This window comes from Phyllostomus discolor, chromosome 3 (assembly GCF_004126475.2).
Source record: "Phyllostomus discolor isolate MPI-MPIP mPhyDis1 chromosome 3, mPhyDis1.pri.v3, whole genome shotgun sequence".
NCBI lineage: Eukaryota > Metazoa > Chordata > Mammalia > Chiroptera > Phyllostomidae > Phyllostomus > Phyllostomus discolor.
The window spans coordinates 210,930,856-210,946,723 of record NC_040905.2 but is presented as its reverse complement, the minus strand read 5'-3'; the positions used below and the strand labels follow the sequence as shown (position 1 = coordinate 210,946,723).

At 52.5% G+C, this 15,868-nt stretch overlaps 1 protein-coding gene across 2 annotated transcripts in view; it reads right to left on the bottom strand.

Annotated features, from left to right (window-relative positions):
* ABL1 (ABL proto-oncogene 1, non-receptor tyrosine kinase) overlaps positions 1 to 15,868 on the bottom strand; it is a 100,663-nt gene that overhangs the window by 40,238 nt on the left and 44,557 nt on the right. Inside the window, exon 1 of one of the 2 annotated variants that reach the window (XM_028526821.2) lies at positions 1,207 to 1,929. The exons of the other annotated variant lie outside the window; for it this stretch is intronic. Within the exon in view, the coding sequence (XP_028382622.1) occupies positions 1,207 to 1,285 (79 nt within the window). The 5' untranslated portion in view covers positions 1,286 to 1,929. Of the gene's footprint in view, positions 1 to 1,206; positions 1,930 to 15,868 lie in introns of those variants that run through there. 2 annotated transcript variants of the gene reach the window in all.

Sequence of the window (15,868 nt, the reverse complement as noted above, 5' to 3'; positions counted from 1 at the left end):
CCCTGTGCATGGACGGCTGCAGGAAGGGCAAGGCGGCCTCGCCTGTATTACTGGTGTTTATGGTTTGGGCTGCCCACGTGGCTCCAGGCAGGGCCCCGCATCAAAAAATTGGGGAAAAAAAAAAAAAAAAACCAGTTTACACAATTCATGACACCTCCGTTTATTTCTCCTTCATTTGAAAAGGAAAAACATTACCACTTCCTGGCACAACTGCAGGAATCCTACTTGTTCCAAAATGAGCTTTACATGTCTACTCTCATCTGAAGTCCTCGATGAAGTAACGGAGGAACGCGAGCAGGGTTACATCTCAAGTACAATCAGCCTTCTCAGCTGGAAGCCACAGCCTGGGATGACCAGTCCCCAGAGCAGATTCATTTCAGATGCATCCTGAAGCTACCAAACCATAGACCACTCCTTCCCCATTCCCTCCCTTTCAGATGTCACTTTACTAGGACAAAAAATGAAAGACAAGGAACAGGAAGGGGGGGCGGGGCGGGAGGGGATTAGATAAGAAAAAGGAGAACTGGGAAGGAAAGGGAAAGTGAACCTCCCTGGGCCCTGAACGTCACTGAAGCAAAGTCACCGAGGCCCCCCCTCCCCCCAGGACTCTGGACTCATTCACAGTGCCTTCTTAAAATCGGGTGCGAGCTCTCTTTTCCCCACCGAGTGAGACCTCGTCGTGGTCTGTAGGTAAGTTTGGGGTGGGGGTGGGGGAATGGAAAGATCACTTGAGATTCTGTATCCATAAATGGTAGAGCCGTGTTCCCTTTGTAGTACACGATACTTAATGAAAATCACATGTTTCACAAACACGGGTCAACCTTTTTGACACATAATTTCCAATTAACGGTGGAAATTCCACAACGTCGACTCACAGGGCCGTTGAGGCCTGTGGAGTTCGCCTTCCCAAACTTTTTCGGGAAGAGTCCCGCAGACGGGGCCCTGGACACCACCATCCCGAGGTGGGCTCTCCCGGGGTTAGTGCGTGGGGGTCAGAGCCCCGCACCCTTCCGGCGCGGCCAGCAGAGCGCGGGGGCTGCGGAGGGAAAAAGAGAGAGAGGGAGAAAGAGGGAGAGGGAGGGAGAGAAAGGGAGGGAGGGAGAGGGACGGGAGCGAGCGCGCGCAGTCGGGCAAGGCCTAGGAAGGCCCGACCCGCGGACGCACAGCCGTCTCGACTCACCCCCCTGGGGCCAGCCCGGCGCTTACCTTCCAGGTAGCAGCTGGAGGACGAAGAGAGGCCCTTCTTCGATTTGCAGCCAACCAACTTCAAGCAAATCTCCAACATTTTCGCGGGTTGGCGCCTTGGGGGCCGGTGCCCCCAACTCCTCCGCAACGCGGCTCAGGCCCGGCTGGCCCCGCTGGCTCCGCGCGCCCTCCCGGGCCCCCGCGGCCCCGCCATGCGGCCTCACCGCCGCCCCGCGCGCCCGCCCACGGCCGCGGCCGCGTCTCAGTCTCCGCTCCGGACGCGCCTGTTAACAAAGGGCCCCCGAGCGGGGCCCGCGAGGCCCGCCCCCGCCTCCTCGACTGCCTTAACCCCCTCTGCGCCGCGCGGGACCCTCTCTCGGCGTCGGCAGGCCCAGGCCGGCCCTAGCTCATTACCGCTGTCCGAAACCAATCCCGGGCCAACTCCTACGTCAACGAGGAGATTTCTAGTAAGCACAGCATTTAGGGATTCTCAGCCCCGGGAAGTGTGGTCCTAACGCCCCAAGAAAGTCACCGGCTACACCGGCTGCTCTGGCTGTCAGGCACCGCGGGCACTCTTCGCCACTTTTGAAACCTCGTGCGTCTCTTCCGTTGCAGGAGACGCCTCCAGCCCGCCGCACTTGAGGCCGAGTTCCACTGTGGGCAGTGCCCTGGCAAACCCTGCGTCCCCAGAATGCTGGTGAATAATGCGAATTCCTCTGGAATTACCAGCTCTGGCCTCATCCATACTCACTGGGCCTACTGTGATTAAGGCTAAACCCAGTGGGTGTCTAAGGAGTGAATAATCAGCTGGAACCCACACGGCAGCTACACAACTATGCAGCACATGTGTCAAATCACCCACTCAGGCTGGGAGGCGGCTGGGGAAAGGAGGCGCGGGGGTCCACACTGACCACACGTGCAGGGAATGCAGCCTGCACCCCCCCCCCCCCCGCCTCACTGTCTCGGACAGAGAACTTGCCCCCTCTTTGCCCAGTGCCACGGGGCACCCCCTTAAAAGCCGCCACATTGCCGTGCAAGGCTCAAACCTTCTCATGCTCTGGTCAGGATGACACTGGACAATGTCACAATGTTTTGTAAAACAACAGCAATCACAGGAATGTGTTCCTTGGCACAAAACCAGAAATCCAGGTCGGTGGGAAACACGGGGGACCCCAATCAGACCGAGTAATTTAATGCAGATCAGATAAACCCCAATAACAACAGGAAAGTCAACTTAGTACCAGTGTCAGGGAAGCCAACTGCAACAAGCAAAAACACGCAGTCCAACCCTTGGGCACGGCGACAGTGAGAGCGGGCACGGCGACAGTGAGAGCGGACAGGCGCTGAGGCCCACGTGTCCGGCCCCTGACCGACCAGAGGCCTGCACAGCACCTCCGGCTGGGGACACATGGCCAGCAGACGAACGCTTCGGAGAGCTGCGTCTCCGGTGGAGTGACTAAATCTGGCACACGTGCCGGAGGAAGCCGTAATCAACACCCCGGCGGGGGCGGCCCGCCCCAGCGGCCGGGCGGGACCGTCTGTTTCCCTTTCCAGCCCAGATGGCAATGGCGAACGCACGGGCATCCTCTGTCCGCCAGGGACGGCTGAGTGAGGAGATCTTCTTCATGCGGGGCTGCCCGAGACAACCCACAGGAATCCGAGAGGGGACTGGATGTGACCGGTGTGTATCACAGGGGCTCCCAGCAAGGGCATCATGAACGTTCCAGAATCATCCTGCCGAATTCTGACCCATGCACAAAACGTGTTTCCTGCCAACCGAGTGGACCCCCTGTTCGTCCGTGCTGTAGTGCCAGGCCAGGCCTCACGAGCACCCAGGAGGCACGGCCAGGCACGGCGCTCCAGGGCTACCAGGTGACAAGGGCAGTGGCTAGACTCTGCTATCTAGACTCTGGGGGATGCTGTCTTCCGCTAGGGAGCCTGCAGGTAATGACGGCGGACTTACTGGTCTACAACCTCAAGCTGAAAAATACAATAATCTGTTCGGATACCATTTTGGGAAGTTCAGGGGCCTTGGACCAGACTGTAATATAGTCTGTCATTATACAGCATTTCAGGTTTAAAGGGGTGTGTATTCAAATTGGCAAGCTAATGCCAAGAATTGTAAGCTAACAGGCATTTCTGCAACTCTAACCATACCCTCGAATACTCTCGGTTAACACGGGCCCACACATTTGCCGGCATGTGCTGCACTTCCTATTGGGATGCATGTTTATTTTTAAAAAGCTAACGACTATTACTAACATTCTGCTCTTGAGTCTAAAATGACCTTAACTTCTTACAATGAGTAATGCTTATAAACTGTATCCAAACCTTTTAAAATCCAGTTATGAGACTATGCATCAACAGGTCTGGCAAAACACTCTGAATTAGCAGCAAAGAATATTGAAAACATCACCAAACCGTACACTGCCATGGCAGACCTGGGCTATTCTTTCCAGATCCAGCTTTTTAAAATCCTCACCGAGGATATGTTTATGAATTTGAGACAGAAAAGGTGGGATGGTGGGAGGGAGGGGCAGAGAGAGAGAGAGAAACATCTATTGGCTGCCCCCCATACCCACAACCTAGGCATGTGCCCTGACCAGGGATCGAACCCGCAACCTTTTGGTGTACAGGATGACGCTCCAACCAACTGGGCCACATGGCCAGGGCTCCTGACACAGTTTGGATGCTTATAAAACTCACCTGCAAGGTACAAAAGGCATTCTGTTACAAACAAATAAAGGGAAATGTTAATCTTCAATGAAGAAAGGCCCAAAGATTCTCTCTAAGCAAACTTAAGCCTCAAAGGCATTAACTTACAAAATAAATAAATAAATAAATAAATAAATGAAAGAAAAAGCAAAGAAACGAAAAAAAAACTGTGGACTAAATCACCGGTCGGTCGTGCCGTATTCAGTCTGGGAAGGAGCAGACCCTGGCTGTGCACCCAACACATGCCGGGCACGAGCCTCACGACCACGACCCTCGGAATTCTGGGTGGCTCAGTGGCATCGCACAGGTAAGGGGACCGGCGGGGGAGGGGAGGAAGGGGAAGAGAGGAAGGGTCCTTGTCCCAGTTCACACAGCGAGGAAGCAGTGAGGTCCACAGTCCTTGAACTTTCCAAATGGCACATAATTTGCGATTTCAGTGAAAGGTGGGTCATAGGCACAAAGCCAGAGAACGAAATAAAAAGTGTAACTGTTTGAAAAAGATATGTCTTAAAAGAAATCATTCTGGGAGTCAGAACTATTTGAAATGCTTTAACATACATTAAAAATATTAAGAAAGGGCCTTCATGACAGTGTGGTAGAGCTGTTTCCACAAGCACAGGCCGGAGATAACCTGATCAAAACCACCCGCGGTGCCTGCCTAACATGCAGACCCTGGGCCTCCGCTCTGGGGCCCAGCATCGGAGCGGGCGGGGCGGGCGGTGCCTCGCAGGTGCCCCAGATGTCTGTGAGCGGAACCTGAGTTCGACAACCCCAGTTTTGGAGGAGGAAAGACTTGCTTCTCACTCGTCACTGGAGACAGGGCGAGCAGCAGTGGGTACTTCCAACGTGCATTCATTTGAGAGTGATTTTTGAACTTCAGAAAGGTACAGTTCTAGAATAAGTTACCAAAGGGGGACTCTCCGCTGGAGATTTTAGAGTGAAAATTGAAATTTTTTAAAAGCTTGGAGTTTAGTCCTATTTCTAACAGGTGGGGGAGGCGGCAGGGGGTCAAGGGAAGCGGGAGGGGCTGGGTGCCAAAACTCCCCCACCTGTGGGCAGTAGGTCGGGGTGGGAGTGGAGGGCCGGCCGGTGGTGAATCTGATGTGGGGCCCGTCTGGGGCACCTGGGACCAGGCAGCCCCAGATAAGACGGACCCTGTTACCGCTTCCAGCCCAGCCAGGGACTTGAGTGGGACGGCAATGAGCTCGGGGCGCGCGCTTGCTGCTGCGCATGCGCCTGCCGGCACAGCCGGGTCCCTCTGGTTCTGCAAACGCTGCCCGGTGCGCGCCTGCAGGGTTCTCCGCTCTCTGGGCCCCACGCGTCCAACTAGAGGAGAGTGCAGCTCCTGAGAGCACATCGGTCACATGCCTGTTTGCCACCGCTGTGTAAGGACACGCATGCGGAGTCTCACTGGTCGCGCGTCACCAAGGCCTGGAGACTCGGGACTGGGCGGACCAGGTGGGAGGGGAAGGCAGCGCGGCAGAGGCTGCAGGAGCTCTGACACCACGCAGCCTAGGTCCGAATCTCAGGTGTGCCACGCACTGTGCTGGCCGGGCAAGTGACTTCCCCACCTCTCACAGCCTGGGTTTTCCCATCTGCGACACTGGGGTAGGGGCGGCAATAAGCGTAGCGATCTCACCGGATCACGAGGGTTAGAAATAACGAACGGGAAGTGCTCGATACGCAGTCGCTATCGTTACTTCCGAAAGAAGGCTCTGAGACTGTGTCCGGTGGTGGTCTGCGTTCCTGCCTCGGTCTGGCTGGACTGAGTCAGGAGCTACATGAGTCAGCAAGGACAGTCCGAGGGAGTGAGGGGAGTCTGGGGTTTTCCGAGGGAGGAGGAAATCCATCCATTTTATTAACAGAGAGAGAACACTAGCTGTGGGGTAGAGGCAGCAACTAAGACCGAAATGTCAGATTCCACCTTTAATCCTAAAGCCAAGGCTCTGCAACCATGTTTTGGGGCAAAACACGATCTCCCTGCCTCTCGTCTCTAACGGGGCCCATTTCAGGCCCCAGATGTGGGTGCAGGCGGCGCACACGAGTCCTTTGGGTAACACCCACTGTCGGTTGGTCCCCCGCCCCTGGCATTCCTGAGGCTGTGTCCTCACTGAACTTTTAGTAAATCCACTTTCTGGAAAATCTCATTATAGTAAGACTCTATTACACTTTTATAATGAACAAGTCAACATAACTATTAAACAATAATTTTCCTCCAGGAGGAAACTAGTACTATTAGTATGCCCATTTTATTTTTTTTCTCAAAGTGCCATAGTCACGTGGGTAGACAGCAGATAGTGCTAACAATCTTGTAATAAAGATGGCAGCCCCCGACTCCGACCCCCAGTCTATCTCCCCAGACACAGCCTCCACCACATTTCTAACACACACCCTCATATCGCCGTTCCTGGGTTAACCGGATTTCCACATTATATGTCAGCTTAGTTACGGTCTCTGTCCCCAACCTGCCCGAACAGTAAAATCATGGTTCTTCGTTAGGCCGGCAACCAGTATTTACATCGCTGACATAGACACTGACTACGAGGACACAGACACCGTTCACGGTGCTACCGATAATGTACACTCAGTGTTTCCTTCATGATACCACTCTGTTTATCCTAGAGATATTCACTGCCTGGAATTTTTTCATTTATTAGTCTTTTGTGTACCTATTCCTATTTTTCATCCAAATATTTCCAAGGTCTGCCAAACACTGAGCGGTGGCTTCTCCCAAATACCGAAACACACTGTTCTCAGTCCCGCTGACGGGCGCACACCCTGGTTTGCTGGCTTCCGAGGTCCGGCAGCTTCCCAGGAGGAGGGCAGTTAGCTGTGCGGGGATCCTACTGGCAGTTTGGCTGGGTATAGAATTCTCTCGTGGAAAGAACTTTCCCCACTTAATTTTGAAAGCATTTCTTCATTACATTCTAGTTGCTAATACTGTCGTTTAGAAATTCAATTCCACGCAGATTCCTAATCTTTTACATGTGACTTGCTTTTCTCTTTGGAGGCTTTTAGGATGCTCTCATATTCTCGGTGTTAATGTTTCACAATACGGCCTGAAATGAGTCTTTTTTCATATATTATGCCGGACACTCAGGAAGTCGGTCCAGTTCGAAGATTTAAGTCATTTAGCTCTGGAAAACACTCATTTTGCTAAGCTCTGAAATCTTTCCCCATACTTACCGTCTCCAAAGTCCTCCTCCATTGTCCTTCCATTCTCTCCCCAATCCCCACCAGACAGATACGAAGCCTTGCACTGAGCTTCCAGGTCTCTTAGGTGTTTTCCTTCTGTGTGTGTTTGTATCTTCACGTTCTGCTTTCTCAAATAGGCTACTTTCCAAGTCTTCTGCTGAATTTAAAAATTTTGGCCATCATGTTTCCAGTATAAAGAGCTCACTCTCGTTCCAGTTGTTACTGTTTTTAACAACATTCGGTTGTTTGATGTTTGCACGCTCTCTCTCTCTCTCTCTCTCTGAGGCTAGCAAAGAAAAGTAATGAATTTTTCTGCAAGTTTGTTTTCCCTTTCACCTGTCGCGTCAGAGACGTTCCTCTTAATGCCCAGAAAGACGGGGCTGTCCCGTCGTCACACACGAGCGAGGAACCGAAAGGGCAGCGTGGCAGGGGCGTGGCGACTGCTGGCCTTCGGCGACGGAGGTGGTGAGCTGTCCGCCGGAAAAGTCCCCACACGGGCTTCTCTCTAGAGGCATTCATTTTACTCCCCCTGCCCCCAAATAAAACGAATCTTGACAGCTCCTCTCCGTCAGGGCCCCGGCTGGCAGGTGCCTGGGACAGGGCTGAGAACAGGGAACCCCACGATTCGGTGTGCAGCCTCTGTTCTCGGCCCAGTGGCTCACCTGCACGCCCGTGGGGGTGATGCCCGAGTCCACAGACTTCACAGGACAACTACCTGGTATAAAACCTCCCGTCTCGTGTGGGAGGGGGAGGGGGTGATCTGGCTGCACAGCGCTGGGCGGGGGGTGGCGAGGAGTGGAAAAGCTGAACACTCTCTCTACAGACCTTCGGCTGATCCCCCGGATTTCAGCGACAGGACCACCATCTCCTGCTTTCTCTGGTGCTAACTGAGCCTCTGATTCCCCCGGGGCTCTTGCAAGCAGCCGGGCTCACTTCCAACCACTGCCTCTCTCAGAAGGGGCTGGGCCTCCTTGTCCTCCGTTCTGCTGCGTCTGTTCACCGTGCTTTTTACCGCCCGTTTCCGGGACCGCGCTCGCCTCTCTCACCCACTTATCCTTTTGGGTTCCTCTTGTCCTTGTGCGTTTCCACTTTTAAAAAATACTTCCAGCCCTGGCTGGCGTAGCTCAGTGGATTGAGCGTGGGCTGCGAACCAAAGTGTCGCGGGTTCGATTCCCAGTCAGGGCACATGCCTGGGTTGCAGGCCACGGCCCCCAGCAACCGCACATTGATGTTTCTGTCTCTCTCTCTTTCTCCTTCCCTTCCCTCTCTAAAAATAAATACATAAAATCTTAAAAAAGATATGTATATATATTAAAAATACTTCCACTGTAATTTCAGTGGGGTTTGGGAGGGAATGGGGACAAAAAGAGGTCTGAAATCTTTAATCCATGTTGATCAAAATCTACCTTGCCCCGTTTTACAGATGAGACGGCTGGGGCGCGGGCAGGTGAGCGGCGTGCACCAGACCTCACCGCAGGTTCGGGGCAGAGTCGGGACAGGACCCGATCGGTCATGTTTCCATTACAGGGTGCCCGCTGGGTGCCGGAACTCAGACCAGCGTCGGGACACAAGAGTGCAAACCTGTGTGAAACTCGTCACGAACCACAGGTCTCAAATCTCAACACTGCTGGTGGTGAAGAAACCACCAAACTCTAAATTCTTAAATCCAGTCACACAGCTTCAAGTTAAGTTATGAACAAATATATTACGGAACGAAAATAGTGTGGGGCACTCTTATTAAACTCTAAGTGCTTGCATTCAACTTAAAGACGTTTTGCATGTTTTCATCAATTGTCTTTGTCCCTTTACTTGGGTTAACTTTTGAAATAAATGCATGGGATTTTATTTTTAAATCACCAAAGTCTTGTTTGTTTGCTTTTAATCGAAGTATTGAATAAAGATTAAGATATCTACAAATAGTAAGTCTCCATAATCTTAAAGGCCTCAGACTCTTATCTGTACAAAAGGATAATCTTAAGCACGCTTCAGTATAAAAGCCCGGACACTCACTGGGTATCCATGAGCAATTCTTTTGCCTTCGAACACTGGCCCTGCGTTCGGCTTTTACAGTTTTGTCAGCTCTGAACTGGGGAAGGGACGGTTAACTTTCTTCCCTCTTTCTCTAAGGCTGAAAGAATCTGCGAGAGCAGCAGCCCAGGCCTCCAGATCACGTTACCCTGGGGTGGGGGAGAAGGCAGCTGGAAGGGGGGGCGCAGAGAGAAGGGCTGGAAGGGAAAGAAAACAAGCTGTCGGAGCCTCCCCCGGTGGGAGACCCGGCGGGGACCAGGAGGGACGGAGGAGCCCGCGTCTATCCCAGTCCTCTCGGGGCAGCCGCCTGGGCTGCAGAAGTCCGCGCTCCCTAGAGACCGAGGAGCCCCTCAGCAGCCTGGGGCTGACAGCCTGGAAGTGAGGCGCCCAAGGGGCACAAACGCTTGTTTCCTCAAAACATTCGGCACCGATTCTTGTTGTCGGGGTTCTGAGCGCACACGAGGAGCAAGCGGACCCGGAAGAGTTCCTGCCCACACTCCCTGGAGACTCCAGTTGCCCTTGGAGGGGCAGCGACATCTCCGAAGGAGAAGGCACGGCTCTTCCCCCCTAAAGCACCAGGCCCGGGGTGCTGACCCAGCAGTGCCCCTCGGCCAGACGGGCGGGAACGGCTGCAGCCACCACCCGAGGATCTGCTTGTTGTTGAGGGGCTGTTCTGACGTCGGGAGGAAACAGCCCCTGGAAAGGAAAACTACAAAACAGCTCTGCTTTCAGAGTCGGCCTGGCAGAAGCCGTCCTCTCGGCTGTCACCCTGCCTGCCAGCCGGGGTGTAAAACCTACGTCCCGTACAGCAACTCCCAGACCCGGCTTCAGCACGAAGTGATTTTCACACTCCCTGAGCGGTAATAATCGATATTTACGGCTCCTTCACCGTGAAGAACATTCTAGAGGGAGTCTAAAAACAACAGTAAGAGTGCGCTGGCTCGTGTGGCTGGGTTGGAGCATTGTCCCACCAACCAGAAGGTTGCGGGTTTGACTCCCAGTCGGGGCACATGCCTAAGTTGCGGGTTCAGTCCCTGCAACTGACAGATGTTTCTCTCGCTCTCCCTCCCTCCCCCCCTCCCCGTCTCTCTAAAACCCATGAAAACAAAGCAAACATGCTGTGAAGGGGAAGAAGCCATTACGAAGCAGCACATACTGTCCGGTTCCCCGCCACGCAGTGTGCAGGAAGGCGACTCTAGAGAGGAACGGAAAAGTTTTCCGCAAAGGGGCAGGGGGATCCTTTTTAGACAGTGGCGATGTTCTAGAACTGGATTGTGGTGATGACTGTGCACCCTATAAATTTACTAGAAATCACTGAATTTTATGCTAGGATGTTAAATTTTATAGATTGCAATTATGCCACAAAAAAACTTAATAACAAAAGGGAGAAAGCGGCGTTTTCTACTATTTTTATACCTTCCTTTTCTTAACTGGATGTCACACAAAGGCCGAGCCCAAGGCCTGGAAACGCAGCCAGTCCACCCGCTCAGTGCCGAGCTGCACCCCACGGGACGCGCTGCATGGTTGCTGATCCGCGGTGTCTCATTCCGAGCTGCTTTAATGGGAGCCACGTGCACTCCCAGAGAGCGAGCGTGAATGACACCCCTCCACCCAGCAGACACCTCTCCTGACTCCCAGCACAGTTCCAGGCCAGGAGGACGTGTCAAGGGGAGGACTGTACGCCCCCACCTGGGATGACCACGGCCTGGCAGTGGGGAGAGGCAGCCCAGGCCGATTAAAAGGGCGTGGTGGGGGAGAGCCGGCAGGCTGGTTCACGGAAGACGGAACGGCACGGAAACCCATCCCGTTCAGAGGAGCCACCCGGACACGCGCAGCAGCGGCTGCAGCAGCCTCAGCCCCGGGCAGTCCTCGCACAGGCCCGTGGGGCTCGGCTCTGGAGCTCCCAGGCCTGCGCCCCAACCCTGCGTCCGTCTACATGGTCCCCACAGTCGCCTCTCGCGCAGGGGCGGACGGACTGTGGTGGTAAGTCAGACGGGGTGTTGTGGCCCGTTAGTTGAGATCCAAGCCTTAAGAAGAGTATTCACGATGCACTGTAGGGAAACTTCTTGGTGCCAAACACCTTTCCAAAGCGCTGGGAGGACGAAAAGCAGCCAATTAAACACCGGAATTAGTTCACAACAAATATCTCACGAGCCTTAAGCTTCTGATCAACAAAGGATTCACAAAGTTAATCGGTCAATAGTTCTCAGTACTGCCCGGTTTTCACCCTTACCTTTTCTCATTTCATCCCCAAAACATCCCATGGGAAGCAGGGGGAGCAACTCCGTACCCCCAGTGAGGCTTCAGCAACTGCAGCCCCATGAGGAGGACCCCACAGGGAGGGGGGCTGGAGAAGCCAGGCACCCCCTCTCCCCCCCTCCAAGTGGAGACCCCACCAGCGCCCCGGGTGTGCCTGGTGCCACACCAGAGGCCATGCCCAAGCGGCACCAGAAACGGTCCCTGCTCCAAGAGGAGCTCGGCCTCTCTCTCTCCCTCTCCTCCTCGTGAAACTCTCTGGCTCGGCATCCCTTGTCTGGCTCGGCATCCCTTGCTTCGTGTGGCCCTGGGGTGGCTGACCCCGACCTACACCGCCCAGGAGACCCCAGAGCCTGCACACCCAGCGGACTGCTACAGACCATGTGGGAGCACCGCCACCCTGCCCCCGCACAGCCAATTCCCCATGGAGGGCAGAGGGGGGTGGTCAGTGGTCACAGCCAGTTTTTGCAGCACACTGACCTGGGTAAATGCCTCCCACAGACCTGCCAACAGCAACCAAGTCTGAACTACAAGAGGAAGGCACACTGCTAGACCCAGTTTGGGTGACAGGGGAGGCTGTGCCACTGGACCCTACAGGCCACACTACCAAGAGAGGGAGTCACAGCGGCTCTACCCAACACACAGAAACACAGCGAGGCTGCCAAACGAGGAGACGAAGAAACACGGCCCAAATGAAAGAACAGATCAAAACTCCAGAAAAAGAACTAAATGAAACGGAGATGAGCCATCCATCAGATGCAGAGTTCAGAACACCGGTTATCAGGATGCTCAGGGAATCAGTGAGGACTCGAACAGCATACACGAGAGCCAGGCAGAAACGGAGGGTACACTGATGGAGATACACGAACAGTTTACAGGGAATCAACAGTAGAGCGATGAAGCCAAGAATCAAATCAACGATGTGCAACATAAAGAAACAAACAAACAAAAAACCAAGCAGAACAACAAGAAGAATAAAGATTCCCACCCAAAAATGAGGACATAATTTAACAAAATTAAGGCATCTCTGGGACAACTTCAAGTGTCCCAACCTTCACGTCACAGGGGAGGAGAAAGAGCAAGACACTGGAAATCTGTTTGAAAAAATACTGAAAGAAAACTTCCTAGATTTGGTGAGGAAATAGACATGCAAGTCCAGGAAGCAGAGAGTCTCAACCAAGATGGATGCAAAGAGGCCCACTCCCAGACACATCGTAATTAAAGTGCCAAAGGTTAAAGATAAAGAATCTTAAATGTAGCAAGAGAAAAGTTAGTTACCTACAGGGGAGTTTCCATAAGGGTGTCAGCCAATTTCCCAGAGAAACTGTGCAGGCTGGAAGGAACTGGCAAGAAACATTCAGTCATGAAAAGCAGGGACCTACAGCCAAGATTGCTCTACCCAGCAAAGCTATCATTTATAATAGAAGGGTAGATACAGAACTTCCCAGACTAGAAAAAACTAAAGGAGTTCATCATCACCAAACCATTATTATATGAAATGTTAGAGGCATTTATTTAAGGACAAAAGGTCAAAGCTATGAATGGTAGAATGGCAATAGACACATACCTATCAACAACTGAATCTAGAAAAACAAACTAAGCAAACAAGAACAGAGGCAGAATCATGGATACAGAGAGCATTTTGACAGTTGGCAGATGGGAGGGGGTGGGGGATGGGTGAGAGGTGAGGGAGTCAAGAAGTACACACCAGTGGTTACAGAGTAGCCATGGGAGATAAAGGCCCTGGGGAGGTCAAGTACAGCGTAGGAAATGGAGCAGCCTACGAACTTGCAACATGACCCATGGACCAGAACAAAGGTGGGGGGACTGCCTGAGGGGAGAGGGGGCTGGTGGGTGGGGGGCACAAAGGGGAACAATCGGGAAGACTGTAACAGCACAACCGATAATTGTCACACCAAAACAAGCCCAGGGTGGGCACAGTCCCCCTGCTCATGCAGCTCAGGGTCACGGGGGTGAGGGACTTCAAACAAAGCATCCCGTTAATTAGTGTGTAGTTGTAAGTGGAGATGGTTCTCCAAAGGCAAGATTAGGATTTATCCTAGGACATAATGTAACAAAACTAAAGTTTATATTAAAAAGTACCTGATGAGTTGCATATGTTTTATAAATTCCTATTTTTAAAAGGTTCTCCCATTGAAAAATTTTTAAATAAAAATACAAAGGCGTTTCAGAAAAGTCAGAGTGAAGACTGCTAATACCTTATTTTGTATTTCCACCCAGTCTTTCTTTCAATTTAATTTGAATACTGTGCCAGCACACCTAAAATAGAAATGAATGTCACATTTGAAAATACGTGGGTTCCATAACTGGCCCAGCCCTGGCTTTTTGTTAAGAATCCTCCACGCCCCACACCTGCCGAAACGGCCACTAGTAACGAGTCGGCAAGCGACGAGCGCCGGCGAGGTCCGGAGCACAGGGACCCCGGGGGGCACACTGGTGGCGGCGGGAGCGTGGACACGGGAGCGGCCGCTCCGGAACACAGCACGGAGTCTCCTCACAAAGCTAAACATGGAAGTGCCCTTTGACCCGGCGATTCCACCGCTGGGAATATACCCGGAGAGTCTCGAAACGTCCATTCAAACGCAGATGTGCACCCCTGTGTTCACAGCAGCATTATTTATAGTAGCCGAGCTCTGGAAACAGCCCGAGTGCCCATCGCTGGATGAGTGGGTAAAAAAGCCGTGGTACATTTACACAATGGAAGACTACACAGCAGTGAAAAAGGAACTATGACCTTTTGTGACAGTGGAACTGTTCTCAGACTATTATCTCAGTGAAATAAGCCGGGCAATGAAAGACAGATACCATATGATCTCACTTCTCACTGGAACCTAAGGGACAAAACAAACTAACGAGCAAGAAGAACCAGACGTGTGGAAGGAAGGAAGGAACAGACCGACACTGTCAGAGGGGGAGGGGGAGGTGGGGACTGGCGGAAAGAAGGTGGAGGGAGTAGGCAAAGAACATACGTGCATCACCCACGGACACGAAAAACTGTGTGGGGACTGACCGTGGGAGGGGGCGCTGCTGGGAGGGGGCAAAGGGGGGAAACTTGGGACAATGGTAATAGCATAAACAACAAAAACATAAAAGAAATGTTCGTGTTTACAAAGTGAAAAGCACTTATTCCCTGGTGTATCTGTTTTGTCAGTGGAGATTTCCACACGAGCCCCTTGAGGGGGATGCACCTGAACAACCAAGGAATCTGGTCAGTGTTGCAAAGTAAAGGAACCAGATTAAACCTGTAAGGTGCCGAATAAGAATCAGTATATCATACCTGGATGCAATTATGTTCATAAGCGCAATAACCCTAAGCAGAATTTTTGAATCTGCCATGCTCATGCACTTATGATATTGCTGAAAAAAGTATATATTTTTTAAATTTTATTTACCCACCTTTAGAGAGGGAAGGGAGGGAGATAGAGAGAGAGAGAGAAACATCAATGTGCGGTTGCTGGGGGTCATGGCCTGCAACCCAGGCATGTACCCTGACTGGGAATCGAACCTGCGACACTCTGGTTCACAGCCTGCACTCAATCCACTGGGCCACGCCAGCCAGGGCTGAAAAAAAATATTTTTAAAAAGAAGAGCAAAGGAAGAGCTAGCTACGAGGAACAGACTACTCTGAAACCATCTCCAGGAAGGGGGTTGTTTAAACGAAACGCATGAAGTGAAACCAGCTGCAGAGGGGTGGGTGCCATCCGAAGTGGAGCTCCAAACCACCGCTGCACACGAAGAAACTCTCAGTGGCCAGCTGGCCGCGGGGTGGCATGGCGAGGGCGGGGCACGGGCGAGCAGGGGGCCCAACTGTACAGCATGCGGGTGCTCGCTGCGAGAAACCCCCGCATCTCACTCCCAGAGCAGCCCAGCGTCGTGCCTCAAACCTCTCAACAAAGTGCTGAGGACACGGGAAGGCAGTTAGTGACTCCTTTGAGGGGCCCGGGAGTCGGGCACCTGCAGTCAGGAACGCCCAGCCTGTTCCACCAGGGGTCCAGCTGTGACGCTTTCACACCAACTGATGGTGGTACACAACCCCAGCAATTAGAATGAGCTCCCTGAGCCCTAGGGAACTGTAAAACACACACTTCTTTCCTTTCTGAAAACTAAAACAGACCTCAAGGAAAAAAAATGGAGCCTAAATCATAACTAAGCTTTCATTATTTAAAATAATTTCCCTTTAAAAAAAAAAACTTGTTTTCTCACTGATTTTCTTTTTTAAAGAGCTTGAAAGGGGAGGGGCGAGAGAGAAATATAGATTTGTTGTTCCTCGGTGTCTCGGGAGGATGCTCTAATTGACTGAGCCACCCGGCCTGGGCTAAAATAATTTTCCTTGCCCTGGCTGGTGTGGCTCCTGGATTCAGTGCGGACCAGCAAACCAAAGGATCGCGGATGATTCCCAGTCTGGGCACATGCCTGGGTTTCGGGCCAGGTCTCCAGTAGGGGGCGCGCGAGAGGCAACCATATATTG